Below are 21845 nucleotides of genomic sequence, written 5' to 3' on the forward strand. Positions count from 1 at the left end.
AAAAAAAAAGACAAAAATAACCATGCAAATTCACATACAAAAACTCAAGAATCTCATTACTTCATTACTTTCAGAAAGTATTTACTGGGCATGCTTTGATAGAAACTTAAAGTTTTCTTCAATAAAGAAATAGTAAAAAGAAAAAAAAGATATTTTTCTCAGGTGAATCTATCAAAATTTGAGAGAAGAAAGATTTTTGTGTTTTAAAGGTAGAAGGCAGTCACTGTGTGTTACAACCTAAGAACTCATCTTCAGTGTGTCTGATCCCACCCACAGAGCGGACTTCTGTTTTCGGTTGATAATAAAAGTCTATTTTAAGACCTTACTCTTCACATTTTTAGAAACTAAGTGTCATACCTTCTGCTCATTCTATCTAGCCTTTTCCCCCCATTGATTTGAGAATCATAGCAGTAGAAAGTAGTAATTTTAAAAAGTCATTATTTCTACATTCAGTGGGCTTATTTACAAATTAGTGGTAAAGGCTATACCTGAATTGCCACTTATTTACTTTTTATAGTGCACCACTACCTTCATGGGCCACCACTATAACCTCTCTCTCCTTCCCTTTCTCCACTATTCCCACCACTACCTCAACTACTACCAAATCTAGTCCAGCCAGATGGCATCCAAATAGTCAAGGATTCTTCTGAGCCAGAACCAAATGAAGTCAGTCACCTCGTTAGGGTAGAATGAAACAGACTTATGCAATGGAAGGTATCTAATGTTTGCTTTGATTCAGAATTTATGCTTCTTATTTTTAGCTTCCGGCTTATAATTGAAGAGTGCATAAAACAAATGAGTTTTGAACTAAATCAAATGCGGTCAAATGGAAGTACCACAAGTAATAAGAACAGTGCAGCAATGGATGCAGAGATTGTATTAAGACCACTCATGGACTTCTTAGACAAAACGTAAGTTTTCTACTCATTTTTATCTTCATCTATATAACCACCTTCTATTATTCTACACTTGACTGATACAGTTTTAAGAGGGAAAAATGTTTCCCTCTGTTCAACATACTTTAAAGAAGAATTTACAGACTATATTAACTAACTAAAAACTTTTAAGTCACGAATAGATGAAAAAAAATTCTGGAATTAATCCATATGGGAAAGGAAAAATATAAAGTAAATAAATACTGGTAACTAAGGAGGTCATTGTTCTGAGCCAGATGATAAATTTACGAAATTTTTCTCCTTGAGAAGAAAAATACATTGTTTGCATCCTCCTGAACATAGAGAAAGACTGGGTTGACTTAAGAATATTTGATTTCCTGTCAGAAGCTTGCTGAGGAACAGAATAGCACAAATGTGACTAGAATGAATTTCAGTCAGAGGCATGAAAATTGTTGCTCTTCCCAACTTTCCTTAGCTATTTATTTTATGTCCACTGTATTAGACACTGAGTCATAATTGAAAACAAAGTAAAAATCCCAGGTTAAAATGTAGTTGGGGGCAGGGTAAGGGGAATGTCATTCGGAAGTGGATGTGTGAGAGTGGAGGCTAAGAAAAATGTTCTTTACTAGCAGTGTGGGCTCCTGTTTGTTTGCTTGTTTGTTGAAGCTCCTACTCAGTCTCTGGGAGGTCTAGCAACCTAGTACATAGGTTGCTGCACTGCTGACCCAAAGACAGAACCTCTCTGTTCTCAAACTCGCCAGGCCCTCCCAGGATATAGATAGGAAATGTTTTCCCATGCAATTCCTAGCCTCTCAGAAGCCCACTGGAGAGTCAGCCATGAGTCATTTCTGACTCAAATGCAAAGAGTGAGTTTACACAGACCTCTACCCACAAGAGCTCCGATTTTTTTAATTGGTTTATGATCAAGGTACCAATGTTTTAAAATGTGTTCTCAAAAGTAAGTCATTGGCCTAAAGCAAATTTGAGTTGAGGATCTAAAAAACTAGAACTGAAAACAGAAAAGAAAGTAATGAATAAGTTTGAACAGACAATATCAAAGAGCAGAGCAAGAAGACAAAGCAAAATATTATAAAAAATATATGTGGGGAGAGAAGTGCAGCAATGAATGAATGGAAATCCAAAATCTCAGTAAATGCTCATTAAAATTATTTAAAGAATTAAAAAAGATAATATATATATATATGTGTGTGTGTGTGTGTGTGTGTGTGTGTATATGCAAAGAACTGGAATCAATAGAACTGACTCAGCATTCTTCAAGCTGGAAGAACTTAAAAAAAAAATTCAAGCCTCAAGGTACAATACTGAAGAATACTGTGAGCAAAATCTTTAATGACCTAGGAAGTATCAAAAGAAGATGAAAAAATACAGAGACACAGAACAACAACAACAACAAAATAGTTGACATTTAACGATTTTAGGAAATAATATATGATCAAAACCAAAAATAATGAAGGAAGAAGTACAATAGACACTGAAGACACTGGCAAAAAATAAGGCTCAGGAATTGATGGGATACCAACTGATATGTTTAAGCTAACAGATGCAGAACTGGACATGCTCACCAGTCTGTATTAAGCAATTTAGAAGGCAATTACCTGGCCAACTGATTGGAAAAGATCCATATCTTTATCCATGCATCCCCAAAAGTGATCTAAAAGAATGTGAAAATTATCAAATAATATGGTAATATCACATACAATGGTGTAGAGATTGAGATTGCACACAGCTTTAGTTTGCTTGGCTCCACAGTCAACAGTCTTGGCACCAGCAGCCAGGAAATTAAAAGGCACATTGCCATGGGAAAGTCTGCTGTTGGGGACCTCTCCAAAATACTGAAGAGCAATGGTGTCTCTCTGGAAAGTAAGGTGCATCTGATACAGGCCATAGTCTTTGCAATCACTTGTTATGCATCAGAAAGTTGGACAATGACCAAGAAGGATAGAAGGAGAATTGATGCCTTTGAGCTGTGGTGCTGGAGAAGAGTATTGCGAGTACCATGGACAGCTGGGAAAACAAACAGATTCATCCTGGAAAGGATTAAACTGGGCTGCTTCTTGTAGGCAAGGATTCTGAGGCTCCGTCTAACATACTTTGGACATGTTGCAAGGAGGGACAGGTCCTTCGAGAGGTACAGCATGCTTGGTAGGGTGGAGGAACAGCGCAGGAGGGGAAGACCCTCTATGAGGTGGATTGATTCAGTGACTGGGGTAATGGGGATGGGAGTGTCAGAGACACTGTGATTGGGACAGGACAGAGCAGAGTTTAGGGCTGTTGTACATAGGGTCACTATGAGTCGCAAGCGACTCGATGGCACATAACAACAGCATCACATGCAGATAAAATTTTGCTGGAAATTATAAAAAAAAATCCAAAACAGAACATCAAAAGAGAACAGAATATGATACAATCTGGATTTAAAAATTGACATAAAATTAGGGATATCTTTGGTAACATTAGATGAATCTTGGCTGAGAGTAGAGAATATGAGAAAAAACCTCTATATATGTTTTCTTGACTATGCAAAGTCATTTGGTTGTGAGGATCATAGCAAATTATGGTCTATATCAAGAACAATGAATATTTTACTTATGTGAAACCTTATATGAACCAGGAAGCTATTGTGAGAACATAGAAAGTGGGCCTTACCTCGTTTAAAATCAAGAAAAGTGTTCATCAGGGTTGTATCCTTCCTCCATACCTGTTCAATCTAGATGCTAAGGAAATCATTTGAGAAATAGAATTTTGTAAAAGAAATGCAGCATCAGAATCTGGGGAAGACTCATCAACAACTTGCATTATGTTGGTGACTTGATGAAAATAAAGAGATTTGAAACACTTGCTGCAAAACATCAAAGACTATAGTCTTAAATATAGCTTACATCTCAGTTTCAAGACAACAAAAATCCTCACCACTGAGCCATAGGTAACATCATGATAGACGGAGAAAATACTGAATTTGTCAATGAGTTCATCTTGTTTGGATCCACGATCAACACTCTTGGTACCCAGAAGTCAAGAAATCAGAAAATGCATTGCATCAGAAAAACGTTCTGTCAAAAACCTCTTCAAAATGCTAAGGAGAAATGATGTCAATTTAAAGACTAGGTGCACCTTATCCAAACAGTGATCTTCTTAATTACGTGCTATACACCTATAATCAGAGAGTTGGACAATGACTAAAGAGGATAGAAGGAGAATTGATGCCTTTGAGCTTTGGTGCTGGAGAAGAGTATTGAGAGTGCCATGGACTGCTAGGAAAACAAACAGATTCATCCTGGAAAGGGTTAAAGTGGGCGGCTCCTTGGAGGCAAGGATTGTGAGGCTCCATCTAACATACTTTGGGCATGTTGTAAGGAAGGACCGGTCCTTGGAGAGGGACATCATTCTGGGTAGGGTGGAGGGACAGCGCAGGAGAGGAAGGCCCTCTATGAGTTGGATTGATTCAGTGACTGGGGTAATCGGGATGAGTATATCGGATGACGGTGCAATTGGCCTTGACTCTCTGCAGCAAGCGCTTCATGTCCTCCTCAGTTTCAGCAAGCAGGCCTGTGTCATTGCATAACCTAGATTGTTGATAGATCTTCTACCAGTCCTGACACCACATTTCTCCTCATAGTGTCCATCCTCCTGTATAATCTGTTCTGCATACAGGTTGAAAAGATATGGAGACAGGACACATCCCTGACATATATCCTTCCCAATTTTGAACCATGCTGTTTTCTTGCTCTGTTCTAACGACTGCCTCTTGGTCCAAGTACAGGCTTTGCATTAGCACAATCAAGTGTTCTGGGATTCCCATTTTTCTCAGAGTCAGGCACAGTTTGTTATGATCCACACAGTCAAATGCCTTTACATAATCAATGAAACACAGATAGACATTCTTTTGGTACTCCCTGCTTTCAGCATGTTGCTAGGAAAGGATATTCCTTGGAGAGTAACCTCATGCTTAGAAAGTTAGAGTGTCAGCAGAAAGGAAGACGACCCCCAACCAGGTGGATGGACACCATGAGCATAGCAAGGGGTTAAAGTATGTCAGAGATTGTGAGGGTGGAACAGGATGGGACAGGGTTCAGATCTATTGTTCACAGGCTCTCTGTAAGTTGTACTCAGTGGCACCTAACAGCAAGAACAACACCAACATAAGAAATAAGCACTTATTGAAAGTGTTTAGTGTGGAGGATAAAAGATTACAGGCTTCAGAATGGATTGGACCTTAATATTGGTAAAACAAAATCCTCACAATTGGACCAATAGGCAACATCATGATTGCTGCAGCTATTAGGTGCTGCCGAGGTGAGTATGACTCATAGTAAGCCTAGGAACAGATGACATGAACACTGCCTTATCCTGTGCCATTCTCATCACCTCTCACACACTAGAGTCAATTGCTGAAGCCATAGTGTCTGCCTATCACATTAGAGGGAGTCTCCTACCATGCGATTACTGCCTCTGAAAACCTGCTAGAGGGTTGGCTGTGGGTCAGTTTAGACTCAATGGTACACTACAAAAACAATTCTTCAAGCTAAACAAAAAGAAATTCTTAGAGTTAAAACAGAATACAAGCTTGAAAGTTACTATTAGGAGGGGTTTTTTTTAATTTTAAAAAGGAAGTCAGATATTGACTGTTCTCATGTTTTTAACAAGAGGAGAAATAAGGAATAGAAAAGAACTTAAGGATTCAAATGACAATCTCTACAGAGAATCAGTCAAAAGTTTCATTTTTTTTAAGTGTTTAAAGACGAGTAAGGTTTAGTTGTATGAAGATGAGAGATAGCTATTCCAGGAGTAGGGAAAACAGTGTGCTTTTATTTTTATGGAAATAGGATTAACTATATGAAATAAAATCTCTATTACCAGCTCACCTACCTGGACTTTGAAAACTGTTTGTTGACTGATTGTGTGGTTGGCCAGTCTATGTAGCTCATGTTTTACTATATGTACTGCTCAGCTTGCATTGTCACGTCAATTGACTCTGACAAAATTAAAGAAGCAGTACTAGGCTTACCTCACTTATTTACTAATTTTGTTTTGAGAAAAATCTCCCTAGGAATCATGTTGTAGTATAAATGTATAGCTCTCATTATTTGTGGATATTCTTCCTACTTAAATAAAACATATTCCATTATGTTTCACTTAACTCCACCAAGACCTTATCACTCTACAAAATTGAAGAGTTGTAAATTCCATTCCCAGTGGATGTAAATGTCATTAAATATTGCAAATATATTGGTTATTTTATTCTTGTTTCAGCTCTAAGATGGGTTAGAATGTCAAGTGCAAAAATTGAAAATAGAAACAAGGTAAATTCTTACATTGAAAATTTCAAAGAGGAAATTATATGTCTGTGGCAAGAGTTGTCAAATCTCAAATCTGAGGATAGATGTAGTCTCTTCATGATACAGCTTCATGGAGTCAAAGGTGACAAAGTTTCATATTTTGAAGAATGTTGCATTAGGATCTGAAGAAGACTTATTATCAACATGTGTTACAAAGATGACACAACCCTGCTTGCAGGGTTTGCTTTGATAATTTCCAGAATGTGGAAATTATCAAACAATATCATTAATATAATATGGAAACAAAATTTTCTGAAGGTAATTCCGAAAATGACTAGAACAGTTCATTGACAGAAAAATGCCAGCAGTTCAAACTGGGTTTAGAAGAGACCATGGTGCCAAGGATATTCCTGGTTATATCAGGTGGACCTTGGGTAAAAGCAGAGTATACCAGAGAATATCTATTTATATTTTATTGACTATGCAAAATCACTTGACTGTGTGGATCATAGTAAACTATAACTAAAATTGTGAAGAATAGGAATCTTAGAATACTTAATTATATTTAGACGAAACCTAAACCTAGACCGAGAAGCTGTTGTGTGAACAGAGTAAGGGAACACTTCATGGTTTAAAATTAAAAAATGTGTCTATCAGGGCAATATTCTTTCTCCATACCTATTCAATTTGTCAGAAACTTCTCCTAAGTCTTGAAGAGCAAGGATATCTGTTTAAATACTAAGATGTGTCTGATTCAGGTCAGGATCTTTCAATCACCTGTTATGCATCTGAGGACTTGACAATGAATAAGGATGACAGAAGAAGAATTGATGTCTTTGAGTTATGGTGTCATAGAAGAGTATTGAATGTCTCACTGACTAAAACAAAAACAAAAACAAACAGATATGTTTTGGGAAAAGTGAAACCAAGATGTCCTTGGAGGCAATAATGGTGAAGCTTCATCTCACACACTTCGGGTGTGTTATTAGGAGGATGTATGGTTTTGGAAAGGGACATCATCATAGGAAGGTGAAGGATCAGAAAGTTGGAGGGTCAGCTAAAAAGAGATTGACCTTCATTGAGTTATATGTATCAGTGACTTCAGCAATGGGCACTAGTGTGTCAGGAATGGTAAGGAAGGTGGAGGATAGAACAAGATTCAAATTTGTTGTCGTCAGTAGTGTTGGTATGATTCACACAAAACATGACAGTACCTGACAATACTCAAGTGAGAATGTTGCATTAGGATCTGAAGAAGACTTATTATCAATCTTTACAGAAAATCCCTGTTGGTCCAATGGTTAAGCACTCAGCAGTTATTGAGAGGTCAACAGTTTGAACCCACGAGCTGCTCTGCAGGAAGATGTGATAATCTGTTTGCATTAGGATCTATAGTCCTGAAAATCCTGAGGCAGTTCTGCTCTGCCGCATAGGGTTCTGTGAATTGGAATCTACTCAACAGTAGGTTTTATTTTACAGATTTAAACTTTACAAGTACTATCAGACCTTTACAAAGCCACTGGTAAGTTTGAACTATCATAGTTTTGGTTATCAGTGCTGCATTACCACTCTATTTCTAAAATACTATCCTCTGTTAATCAGGCCTAATTCATTCTTACTAGAACTCTCAAAAAGGCCAATGTCATATCATTGTGGTTATTATATTGTTGTTAAGAGCCATTGAGTTGAGTATGACTGATTCATAGTGATGTTATGAATAGTAGATCTAAACTCTGTCCTGTCTTGTGCCTCCTTGTCGCACACACTGTATCAATCCAGCTTAGCAAGGATTTTCCTCTCCTTCACTGAAACTCCTCCTGTTCAGGAGGTATTCAGCAGGGTATCCCTTTTCATTGAATAGTCTCTCCTAACAACATATCCAAAATATGCAAGAAGCTTTGCCATCTTTGCCTCCAAGGAGAATTCCAGGTGCACTTTCTTCAAGACAAACCTGTCTGTCCTTTTGGTAATCTATGGGACATTCAGTACCCTTCTCCAACACCACAACTTAAATGCATCCATTCTTTTCCTGTCATTCTTATTCATTGTCCAGCTCTCAAATGCACAGTAATTGGAAAAACTGTGGCTTGAATTAGGCACACTTTAGTATTTAAAGTGACATCATTGCTCTTGAAGACTTTGCCGAGATCCCTTACAGAAGGCATTTCCAATGCTATCCATCTCCTATCTCCTGATGGCTAGTACCAAAGATGTTGATTGTGGGACCAAAATAGTTGAAATAATTGAAAATATCCATCTTTCCCCCCCATATACCATGTTGTTGCCTATTGGTGCAGTCTGGTGGCCAAGTGGTAAGAAGCAGCTGTGCAGTTCAAATCCACCAGCTGCTCCATGAGTGGAGGATGGGCAGTCTCCTCTTGTACAATTTACTGCTTCTAAAAACCCAACGGAGTATCAGTTATAAGTTGGTTCTGACTTGACAGTACCCATCATGATGAATTCAGTAATTAGTTTTATGGCACCATTTTTGTGTCCTAGTGCTGCTCTAACATAAGTACCATACCTGGATGACTATAAAGAATAGAAGTTTATTTTCTCACAGTTCTGAGCACCAGAATTTCTAATAAGATCCATCTTGTTGTTTTTGTGTACCATATAGTTGGAACCAACCCAAAGCTGACCCTCCAGCAGATTTTCAGTGGCAGTCATCACATGGGAGGAGATTGCCCATCCTTCTCCCACAGAGCAGTTGGTGGCCTTCAACCAAGTGCCTTTGGAATTGCAGTACAGCTTCTTGGCATTAGGCCACCATATACCTATCTAGTCATTAGTCCCAGAGTTTGCTTGTAGAAGATCCTCACATAGCATCTGTCTTCCTGATTCTGAAAGTACCTCTTTCCAGTCTGCTTTTTATGCCTCAGAAATGATTATGTTTAGGACACAATCTATACTGGTAGGCTTATTAGCCTTCCAAAGAAAGGCTTATTTTCAAATAAGATTACATTGATAGATATAAAGGTTAGAATTCCAACATATTTTACAAAGACAAAGATTATTTTATGTTGGGTTGCTTACAAAATTTGTGTATGTTGTGTTTCACATTAGCCTTCATTTACATTGTTTCATACTATTGTTCCCATTCATTGCATTTTATAAAATTAGCCACCATTGAAATATGCCCAACTTGTCTTATCAGATCACCACTGGATCTTTTCCATTTCCTTTACCCCTCTCTTCACCCACCAAATTGTGTGACCCCGTGATTTCCGCCCCAATCCCCTATCCCTCTCAGTTTAGTTTTTCACACATGGCATGTCCATCATAGCACCATGACATTGGAAGACAAGTAGTTTCGCTTCTTTGGACAGTTCCACTACCCTGTCAGAGCCTATTTTACAACTCTAAAATAGGATCACTAATAAATGCAGAAATATTGAAATCAATATACGCACCTTGGTTTCTAAAACAAGAAAGATATTATGAAGCAGTTTCTGGGTTATGATAATTAGATTTCAGACAACAGATTGTCCTCTAGGTAGGGCTTCAACTCAATTCCAACCGTTTCATTTATGACTGATGTATCAAACAGGAATAGCTCTGAATTTTTAAAATCTGTTAATTTGTGACAGTAACTAGATTGGGGGGGAAAGAGTTGAAGCCCTAGAATTGGAGACTCAGAACAGGCAAGCCATTTCAGGGGACTGATGCTCCAGCTTAGATTACTAATAGCTTAGATTACTGATAGCTTCCATTACTGATGCACCAGTACTTCATGGTGGGACCATGGACAGTGTAGTGGCATTGTTTATGTTGTAATATACCCCAAGATGACCACCCAACAGATTTTTTTGTGACAGTAAATCACATGCAAAGTTAATTGTGCCATAGTTCATACCAATTGTGCTGCTATCCCAATGGTGGCACCTCTCTGACAATTTAAATCTCCTCAGGAGAAAGAAGGAAAATTCCCTGTGCAATTTTAAAGCCTTTGAAAACCCTAGAGGGTAAGCTTTGAGATGATTCTGACTCGAAGAGTTTGAGCTTTGTGTTTTGCTTTAATTTTGAACAGTGCAGCATTGTTTTGGCTCAAAGGTCATTTTATATATTTATATGAAGTTTCCGCACTGTGAAAAGCTCGCCCAACCCTTACCAGCAACAAAGTCATCATTAAAAGCACTTTGACTTGCTACACATGTAGCCTTTAAATCATTGAAAAGTCTATGAGTCTTTTCTTACATTAAACTTAAAAAGCCAACCCAGTCCACTCAGTTGAATCTGATTCATAGAGACCCTGTAGGACAGTCAAACTGTCCCACATGTTTCCAAGGCTGTAAATCTTTAAAGAAGTAGACTGCCTTACGCTTCTTCTGCAGAATTGTTGAATTCAATTAACCAGTCTTTTAGTTAACAAATCTTTGGGTTAAAGTATTTAGAGCCTTTTAACTATCCCAGGGTTACCTCCTTGCACTAAAGTAAGGCAAAGTGAAAATGATATGTACTTCTCTGCAATGATCTAAAATTCTTAAAGACATGGGAATGGATCTCCTTTGTAAGTTGGGACTGCTAGATGTCTCTACTGTCCTTATCTCACATCATAGAAAGAATTCATAAGGTAATGCTGAATTTGTTAAAGATGGGACATGTCTTAAATGAAATGTTATATTTGCCGTGCCATGTTATGTTGGTTCATAGTCTTGTACACACATTATCAGTGATGGCTGATATAATGTACTCTGAGGGTGATGTAGTTGGTAGAGTTGCACTGTTGACAAGAAGTCAAAGACTCCGGTGGCTGGAATCCACAAACAACTCCTGAGAATATGAGCAATTTCCTGCTCTGCTTCTTACAGACTCAGAAAACCTAATAGAGGGTCAGCTATGAACTTGTTCCCTTCAGAGGAATGAGTGAGTGAGTGAATGAGTGAATGCACTTTGGTAGCCTTTTTTCAGTTAGGTCTGTTCTCTGCTCAAGTACTTTCCATAAGGTGAGTAGGAGGGGAAAAAAAGAGTTTTCTTGACCCCTGCATCAAACTTTGGTGACTGAGCTCAGAAATTGTTCTTGGGGTGATAATTATTAAATGAAGATAAAGAGGAATTATTTGCCTTTTCAGAGATATAGTTCATAGTGTTGCTATGAGTAGTAGGTGACTTGATGGCACATAACAGTAACAGTTTGCTTTTAAGTGGGAATTGAAGGTTTTTTCCTGAGAGATTCCCCCCTTTCTTTCTGAAGCTTGCTTGTCTGTTTGAACAAAGATTTATGATGAATGTATTTTCTCCCATTGATAGCATGTTTGATAAAATATGTTGATCTCACATCACTTTTTAGTTTGTCAGTAAAAATAGCTTGGCATTTGAAAATGATAAAACTTATTCAAGTAATAGCTTAGCATTTAAAAATGATAAAAACTTATTCAGGTATTAACATATGCATCCATCAGTTAATATGGTTAATTGCTAATCAGTAAAATAACTTGATATTTATATGATATTTATAAATAAATGCTTTATTTAATTAATAAAAATATATATGGTGGGATTTTTTTTTTTGCAGATTAAGCCTCTCAGCAAAGATATGTGAGAAAACAGTCTTGAAGCGAGTTTTGAAGGAGCTGTGGAAGATTGTTCTTAACAAAATAGAAAAACAAATTGTCCTTCCTCCTCTGACAGACCAAACTGTATGTATTTAATTAATGTTTCATTATCATTTCAATAACTTAGCTCATTGTTTTTGCTTAAGTGAACAATTTATATCCACTAATTAAATCAGCCTGGTGGTAAGGAGCTCTGCTTCCAACTTAAGGACACCAAACTCAACTTCTCTAGTGGCTCCTCGGAAGAAATGTATGTAATTCCCTCCTGAGAGATTTACGACCTCTGAAAACCTCCTGGAGTCAGCTATGGGTTGGTTCTGACTGGATGGATGGCACATAAAAACAGCAATTAAATCAATTTTAGAAAAAAAAAGTTTCATTTGAGCATTTTATTAATGACTATCAAATGATAATTTATCAGCCAAAGCTAATAATTATACCAGTCACAGTCATAACTTCAGGGTAGTCCAACTTGCCATTTGAACTGACCTACAAATTCTTATAGACCTAGGAATGCATCTTATTTGTAAATTGGGATAGCTTTCACTTCATGAGTTGGGGAAAAAATATGTCAGAATTTATTCCATAAGGTTAGATAGTCTACATAGGACTTTTATTTTATTTTACTGTGAACCACACAGGAATAGATTTAGAGTGGATTATTCTACTAGTTATGTTCCTTTTGTAGATTTACAGTCTAAGATGATGGATTCAGCACTGCTCTGGGAGGATTTTTTTCTACTTTTCCATTCCATTTTCATCCATTACCTTCCCATTTGGTGGTTAATAGCAGAGATGCCTTTTAGATTTGGAGACTGTGATTGTAGCACAGACAGTGAAATAAAAAACCTCAGAAAGATCAATTGGCAACAAATTCAGACCACCGTCAAGTGAGTACACAGTGCCAAGAATCTTATTTCACATTTCCTGGTCCAGGCCAGGAACAATAACCATAACCAACACCTATTATGGATCATTTCAGTTACTGAGGAAGGTAACTGGATGTATAAAATGAGTAATTATGAACTAAACTAAAATAGAGATTGACACCATTAATCACACATAGTCAATGCATAGTTATTAAGCTAAATGATATGTATAGAAAATGTTTACTTGTAAAGTATCCCAAGATACAAAAGTGCTTGTGGTTTGTTAGGTTTTGCTGCCAAATGCCAGACAATGATAAAATAGAAAATATTTATAATTTTGCTTAATACCGTGACTGTGTGGTATAATTATATATTGCTTGAATAGAAACCTGACAAATAAAAAAGGTCTGTTGCGCTAGAGTAGATTCTAACACATCGTGACCTCATTTGTGTCAGAGCAGACTTGTGCTCCTGGGGTTTTGAGTAGTTGTGATCTCTCCTTTCCTTCCAAGGTGCCACTGAGTGATTCAAACCACCAACCTTATAGTTAGCAGCCAAATGTTTAACAAATTGAGCCATGAAGGTGGAATCCTAGCCTTTTCACGTGGGCTGTTGTTGTTGTTGTTGTGTACTGTTGAGTTGGAACATGCATATGGGTGGTCAAGTCAGACGGATGCTTTGTGTGGCTATCACACCTAACAGGCTACCTTCCCAAGTGCTGGTATCACATATGTCTCACAGCTTATTATTAACTGCTTTGTGATTGGTCAATAGGAGAATGATGTCAGAATAATCCAGTGTTTGGGATTCTTTATATGTAGATTTCCAAGATGAGGGATTTTGATTATAAATACAAGAGTTCTAAACATCAAGAGAAAGGATAGAATTCATACTGGTTTACTGTATAGGCAAGAGTCCTTTTGTCTTTTTTTTTTTTTTTAACTTAAAAAAAAGCCATTTTTACAGAGATGTGTGTTGCAGAATTCTGTTACCTGACTGACAACCCTCCATCTATGTTGGCACCTTCATAATGTATCAGCATTATCTCAACCCATAATCATACTATCTATCTATCTATCTATCTATCTATCTATCTATCTATCTATCTATCATGTCTATCATACTATTTTATTTATTTGCTTGGTAGTTGTGAATTTTTTATTATCCTCTAAGGAGTGGCATTCACTTCCTAAACAACATGCCTCGGGAAACTCTTTGGCTTTGATAAATGTTGATAGCTTTAGAAAAGCTTCAAGCCTTTTGTTCATAGGGTCACTGTAAGTCATGCTCTACTTGAAGGCAATCAACAACAGAAACAAGGTAGTCATCAAGGAGTCCTGGTGGCATAGTATATTTCAGATTGTGTTACTAACGGGAAGATCAGTAGTTAAAATCTACCTACTTCTCTGAAGGACAAAAATAGCCAGTTTTCTCTTGCAAAGATTTATAGTTTTGGAAACCAGAAAGAAGATTAGTATGAGTGGGAATTGACTTGACAGTGCTCTGGGGTTGGTTGAGGAAGGATTTGGTGTCACTGGGATCCCCGGCTGCTGTCCCTTGCCCAAGCCATCTTCCTACACAGCAAATATTACTCCTGATGCTTCTTCACTAACAAAACAGCATAGACTGACTATTCTGCCTCTCTGCTATTTTCCCCATAAACTCTATTACTTTTGGTGCATAATTTCTAAAATATGAGGTTTGTAAAAGAATGCTTGTGTCATGTTGCAACAGATTACTATTTATGAAATTTTGTTTTAAGATTATGGTTTCCTCAGAAAACCTTACTATTACCTACTTGTTTATATTTCATAGCCTTTAAGTCTTCAAGTGTGAATTCATATCATTAATTCACTCAGTGATTATTCTTGGAGCTTCTACTATGTAACTGATTCCATAATAGGTCCTGCGGAGAAAATGACGAACAAAATTAAGCATGATTGTTGTTTTCTTTAGCTTTTCAGTCTTTCACTCTTCAATGAGTATAAATTCCCCACTTCAACACATGGAGAATATTACTGAAAAATATAACATTTCCCTTACATTTTAAAAATATTCTGAACTACAGAAGAAATATGCCAAATTTGGTGTTTTAGATTTTTTTTTTTCCTTCTCCAATCACGTAAACCTACAGGCATGTCTCTAGGGCTTTTTGCATGTTTGTGGGTGTTTTTAAAATTATTGCTATTTATTTTATTACTCAATATGATATATAGTCCCAAAATTATCAAGAATTAAGTGTTATACATAGAAGGTCTGTTGGTACACATCACACACACACTCACACTCTTTCTCTCTCTCTTTCTCTCTCTCTGTCTTTCTCTCCCTCTCTCTCTCTCACACACACACACACACATACATATTTCTACCATATGGTAAGAAACTCACTGCAATCCCAAAGGCATGTGGCCCAAATCCACCAGCTGCTCCATGGGGAAGGATGGACAATCTCCACCCATGTGATTTATTGTCTGAAATCTTGTTGGAGACTCAGCTATGAGTTGGTTCCAACTTGATGGTACACAACAACAACAGCACAATTGTTAGGTGTTACTGAGTTAAGTGTGACTTATAGAGACTTTATGAGCAATAGATCAGAACTCTGTTTTACATCTTCATCATCTCTGTAACAATGGAACCCATTGCTGTAGTCACTGTGTCAATCCATTAGGGGAGAGAGAGTGTGTGTGTGTGTGTGTGTGTGTGTGTGTACACACACACGAACATATATACAGGAAACTCTGACATACTCCATAGACCCCACAGTGGGAGAGCTCTAGTAGCTACATATGTAAGGAGATGTGTTGCTAGCCCAAAGGCGGGCAGTTCAAACCCACCAGCTCCTCCATAGGAGAAAGGTGATCACCCATGTGATTTAGAGACTCTGAGAAGCCTCTGGAGGGTCAGCTGTGAACGAATCCTGACTTTACAGCACAATTCTGACTTGATGTTAGTTACCATCAAGTCGAGTACATCTCATATCAGCCCTGTGAAAAATACATCTGGACCCTGTCCTATCCTGGGCCTCCCTCATTATCTCTGACACACTTGAATCCATTGCTGCAGTCACTGCACCAATCTATCTCCTTTAGGATCTCTCTCTTTCACCGACCCTCTACCTTTCCAAACATGATTTTCCTTTTCAAGGAATAACCTTTCATATTAACATGTCAAAAGTATGAAATGAAGCTTCATCATCCTTGCCTCCAAGGAACACTCTGGCAATATTTCCCAAGGGATATCTGTTCATTATTTTCACAGTCCATAGGCTATTCAGTACTCTTCTCCAATACCAAAACTAAAGGCATCAATTCTTCTGTCACACTTACTCATTATCCAGCTCTTCGATGCACAGCAAGTGATTGAAAGGCCTTTATCTGAATCAAACGCACTTTAGTCTTCAAACTGACATTTATCACTCATTAGAATTTTAGAGAGCTCTCTAATACCAGGCTTGCCCAAAACAATGTGTCTCCTGGTCTTCTGACTGCTGGTACATACATATGTTGATTATGGATCTGACCAAAAGTAAATCATTCATAGTTTCAATCCTTTTACTATCTATGGTGATGTTGCCTATTGGCCCAGTGGTAAGAACCTTTGCTTTCTTGATGTTGAGATGTAGTCTTTATTGAAGGTCATAGTCCTTGATCTCTGCAACAAACATTCCAGGTCCTCCTCACCTTCAACAAGCAAGGTTTTGTCATATGCATAATGCAGGCTGTTGATGAGTCTTCCTCTGAACCTAATGCTGTATTCTTCATAGGGTCCAGCTTCACAAATTATTTACTCGGCATATAGGCTGAATAAGTATGCAGAGAGGATATGTCCTTGATACACACCTTTCCTGATTTTAAACCAGGTAGTTTTCCCTTGCCCAATTCAGACAACAGCTTCTTAGTCTATATTTAGGTTTTGTATGAACCCAACAGTGTTCTGGGTTTCTCATTCTTCTCAACTTTAGCTCAAGTTTGTTGAGATCCACACAGTCCAATGCTCTTGTGTAGTCAATAAATCAAAGATATCATTCTGGTATTCTCTGGTTTCAGCCAGGATCTACTTAACATCAGCAATAATACACTTGTTGCCATGGCCTCCTCTAAACCCATACTGAACTTCTTGCCATTCCCTGTCAACGTGCTGTTCCAGAAGCTTTGGTTAATCATTATCAATATTTTGCTTGCATGTAATATAAATGATACAATTCAACAATTTTCACACTTTTGGATCACTTTCCTTGGGAATAAGAAATAGTGATCTGTCTCAGTCAGTTAGCTCGGCCTCTGTCTTAGAAATTTCCTTGCATAGACTAGAGAGAACTCCCAGGGATCTGTTAGTTGAAATATGTCAATTGATCTCCATTCTATTACTAAGGGCTTGTTTTTTGCCAGTGTCTTCAGCACAGGTGGAACTTTTCCTTTTGTTACCATTGATTCTTGTTCATATAGTACTTCCTGAATTTTTCAGTGACAAATTCTTTTTTGGTACAATGGCTCTGTGTATTCTTTCTATCTTTAGATACTTTCTGGATCATTGAAGATTCACCGATGGCATTGATCAATATTGCAGCTTAAGACTTGAATTCGTTTTTCAGTTCATCCAGCATGCAGAAATGCTGAGCATGCTTTTCCCTTTTAATTCTCTGACTCCAGACCTTTGCAAATTTAATGATAAAACTTTGTTTTGTCTTCTTGAGCTGGCCTTGGAAATCTTTAGCTCTTTTACGTCAACATTTCATTCTCCCCCCACCCCTTTTCTCCATGTTTTCATAGTTTCTTCTGGCATCCATTTTGGGGATCACCCACGTCTGTCTTTGTAATGACATTTTTCTTTCTTCATAAATTCTATTCTTGATTTCATTCCACAGACTTCTTTCATTGGTGATCAATACCTCACACCTGTTCTTAAGATAATTTTTTAATTCTGGTGAAATTGACTTAAGGCCATATTTTCACCCTTGTGATTTGGTTTTAATCTTCTTTGGTTTCAATTTGAACTCACACATGAGTTACAGATGATCTGTTCCACAGTCAGCACTTTGCCTGGTTCTGACTTGAGCTTCTCCAACAATTATTTCCACAGATGTAGTCTATAAGATTCCTGTGCAGTCAGGTGAGGTCCACGTGTAAAGTCACTTTATGTGTTTCTTTAAAAAGGCATTTTCAAAAAAATAAAAGGCATTTTCTATGAATAAATCATGTAAGGTACAAAATTCAGTTCTTGCTCTCCAGGCTCATTTCTGTCCCCAAGTCTGTACTTTCTGACTTCCATTCCTTCCTCATTTTCAACGTTTGCATTCCAGTCACAAATAATTCGTAATACATTTTTATTTCATGTTTGATCAATTTCAGACTTCAAAAGTTGATAGGAATTCTCAATTGCCTCCTCTTTAACTTTAGCTGTTGAGACATATGTGTACATATTGTTGTTATATGCTCTTCAGTCACTACCCCTCATAACAACTCTATGAAAACAGCTCTGATCATTGCCCTATCCTGAGCCAGCCTGAGTGTCTCTGACACACCTGATCCCAATCCCCAGATGATACTTTGGAGTTGCTGATGGTTTGGATTAATCATCCACTCACTCCATGGGAGAAGGATGGACAGTCTCCTTCTGTGCAATTAACTGCCTCTGAAAACCCACTGGGGGATCAGCTGTGGGTTGGTTCTGACTCCACAGTATACAACAACAACTTTGGCAGAAAAAGTCTTAGTCTCCTCCTATGTGACTTACAGCTTCTGAAAATATTCTGGAAGGTCAACTATAAGTCAGTTCCAACTAGATGACGATGAAATAGTGTGAGTGAGTAGAAATATATATATACATATGCACACATACATATATATACACACATACATATATATACACACATACATATATATGTGCATGTTTGAGTATGCATATACAAAAATACATATACACATGCACATTTATACTTCGAACCTTGTGTCTTATACATAAATATACACACACGTACTTAACTCGTATATATTGTTTGTTGTGTGCTGTAGAGTTGGAACCAAATCCAAATATATATACATATGTATATATATACATATGTGTGTGTATATATATATATATATATATATATATTTGGAGTTCTGGTGGCCTAGTTGTAAGAAGTTGTGCTGTCTTTCCAAAGGCACACAGTTTGAATCCACCAAATGTTCTCCAGGAGAAGGATGGGTAATCTCTTCTTGTGTGATTTATTACCAAGGAGTTGGTTCTGACTCCATGGCACACAACAACAAACAACACATGGCTATCAAAAGTATTATCTATATCTTCTAGCTATCTGTACACACACAAACACTTGTTATTTCAATATTATTTTAGTTAATAAGCATTATATGGCTGTGTTTTTCAAACTCTTTCATTAGGGCTTTGAGGCTCTACGGAAATGCCTTTCTTTGTCTGTGGGAGGGGTTAGAAACTTGATAGATTGGCCAGAAATCTTCAGGAATGGCAACCTCACTTCCTTCAGCTTTGTATTGAAATTTTGCCTTTTTAGGGGTATGGAATAAGGATGTTTCCTCTGCTACAAATAAGTACAATTTAAACATCACTGACTTAACCCATATTTGTATGATCTGGGCTGTTAGCAGCATTCCATTCATAACTAATTAAAGTCTTTCAGAAGTGTAACACCAACACAGACTTTTTTATACCAGCAATAGAAGTAGGTAACAATGATACAATCTTTAAAATAGACCAAGAAAAGGCACCTAATATAGAAGTCATAAATACAATAAGAAAAATAGATTCAATTTTCTGTTGACCATAGAATATTAAGACAGAATCATCTCTTTTTTTCCCCTCTGTGAATTTTTAGGGACCCCAGATGATATTCATCGCAGCTAAAGATCTGGGACAATTCTCTAAACTGAAGGTAAGCAGAATAAAGAATTTATTGGATTTCCATGAAAGGAAATGAACTACCAATCATTTTGCAAGAAATAATTATCGTATTCATAAAGCTACTTAGCAGGGCACAAGTAGAAGATGTGCATTTGTGATTTCACAATCTGCTTTAAGGATTAAATAAGCCAAAAGTGAGGGACAAAACGTTACCTTTCTTCTTTCCCCCATATTTCCAACTGGTATAGCAAATAATCATTTAAATCTTGTGTTTTAATCTGGTATCATTCAGCATTACCACATTTGGAATAAATTAGGAATGTATGCTTCTTTTCTTCTGAAATATCATCTCCTTGAAAGTTTCATGAAGCAGTTCCACTCTGCACACATGGAACTTACAAGAGGTAGAATCCACAGCAGCTTACAAGATTGCCTTCATATGTCTAATTCACTTTGTATGAACCAGGGCAAAACATGACATGACATAGAAGTTTCGTGAAGTCCAGAGAAACTTAAAAACAAGAAACCAAATATAGGACAATTAAACAGAGTAAAAGTTTTTTTAATTTGACAGCATGTTCAACCCAGGATAAGCAGACAACTGTTATCTTAATAAGCTTCCTTTTAATTCTGACTTGAGAGTCTCAACACTTTGAAGATTTTTCAAGAAACCTCAGGGTCTGTCAAAGAGAGATGGTAGTATTACAGTGAGCTAAGTGTTAAGATGGAAAACAAAAGGCTATCACTTCAAACCCACCAGTCACTTTGTGGGAGAAAGATGAGGTACTCAGATTCCATGATGCTATGCATCTTGGCAATTCTATAAGCAGCTCTACTCTGCCCTGCTGGACTGCTGAGTCAAAGTGGACTCTGTAGCAGTAGGTATAGTGGACAGGCTCTCTGTCCCTTTAGACGCTTGACTGGCTGCAGTGGATATTGCTTTTCTGCCATTAGTCTCTGTTAAGGGAAGAGGTTCCAGACAGACATTTTTTTTTCTCAAATTCTGCTTCAACTACTGCCAACCGTGTAACAAAGCCCAAGTATTTAACTTTTCTAAGCTTCTCATTTTTTGCATTTGTATAATGCAGAATATTTTAATATTCAGTTCATAGGATTCTTGTGAGGGTAAATGAGGCAATATGTGCACTTTCTTTGCAAGGTAACTCCAAAACAGTTTGCTGTCTCCTCCTTAAGGAAAAGCTGTCTGTCTGTCTGTCTCCTCCAGCTGGTAGTTTATAGTGAGGTATCACTGAGGTGGTCTAGTTTATAGACCCAGAGCAAAGAGAATAACTCCTGCTGTGTAATCATTTATTGAGGTAAAATATGTGCTCTACTATTTGAGTACCCTCTTTTATCATCTGTATAATTTTTGTAAGAAAAATTTCAAAAGCCAGTAATCTGTCTGTAAAATGTGATCATCTTCGGAAGTAATTTCTAACCCTCACAGGTGTTCAGCACTATAGCTGGAAAGGAGGGAGGGAACATGTCACTGCCACACTTGCTTTGGATGTTAGCTATCCAGCTCTTTCTGTCTTTCTTTACTTATCTTCCTGGGATTTCTGGCTCCTGCTTTGAAAAATGTGGATTTATACAGTGCTTAAGCTGTTCATGTGAAACCATGAAACTGAAATGGCATTGTAACTGATCACAAAAGGAATTATTCTGGTCTGTGTGATGTTACTTCTCTCTGAGCTTCCATTTCCTATGGAATGAGGAAGTTCAATATTGTCTCAGAGCTGTTATAGCTTCAGATGACAGAAAATGAAATTAATACAGGCAAAAAGGACTTACTGATGCCAGAAGTTTTGTAGTCCATATGTGCTTTAGTGCTTTAGGTCTAGCGCTGGTAGAGCAGAAATCTTACAAGGTGATGGCTTTAACAAAAATTTGTTTTCTTGTGGTTTCTCTCTGTCTCTAATTGCTGACCCGATTAACTGACTCTTCAATACTGAGACTGTGAACTTCCCAGGAGGAAATGTCAATCGTTGTCTCACAGAATTGCTGGTAGAGTTGAACCAGCAGAGGGGAGCAGCCTTTGCAGATTTTGGATCATTAGCACTTTAACTACCTGCAGACTTAACCACCAGAGCTCCCTTCTCACAGGTTTTTTGTTTTTTAACTGACAGTTGAACAATGAACAAGGGTAAGAAAAGAAGAATCGATGCCGTTCACTTGTAGTGCTGGATAAGATGAGTGAGTAATATTCCATGGACTGTCAAAAGAACAAACAAGTCTATCTTGAAGGAAATGTAAACAGGTTACTCTCTGAAGGAAGAAGGGTAAACCTTTGTCTTATATACTTTTGGCATGTTGTCAGAAATGGTCAGTCCTTGCGAGAAAACATCATACTGGGAAAGAAATCAGAGA

At 37.5% G+C, this 21845-nt stretch overlaps 1 protein-coding gene across 1 annotated transcript in view; it reads left to right on the top strand.

The window, feature by feature from the left end:
* The window catches only part of UNC13C (unc-13 homolog C (C. elegans)), a 912374-nt gene that overhangs the window by 770867 nt on the left and 119662 nt on the right, over window positions 1–21845 (top strand). Inside the window, exons 25-27 of the mRNA XM_006898243.1 lie at window positions 762–911; window positions 11709–11832; window positions 19453–19509. Coding sequence (XP_006898305.1) covers window positions 762–911; window positions 11709–11832; window positions 19453–19509 — 331 coding nt within the window. The remainder of the gene's footprint in view (window positions 1–761; window positions 912–11708; window positions 11833–19452; window positions 19510–21845) is intronic.

This window comes from Elephantulus edwardii, unplaced genomic scaffold, assembly GCF_000299155.1.
Source record: "Elephantulus edwardii isolate Elephantulus edwardi_28Jun2011 unplaced genomic scaffold, EleEdw1.0 scaffold00225, whole genome shotgun sequence".
In the NCBI taxonomy this organism is placed as follows: Eukaryota; Metazoa; Chordata; class Mammalia; order Macroscelidea; family Macroscelididae; genus Elephantulus; species Elephantulus edwardii.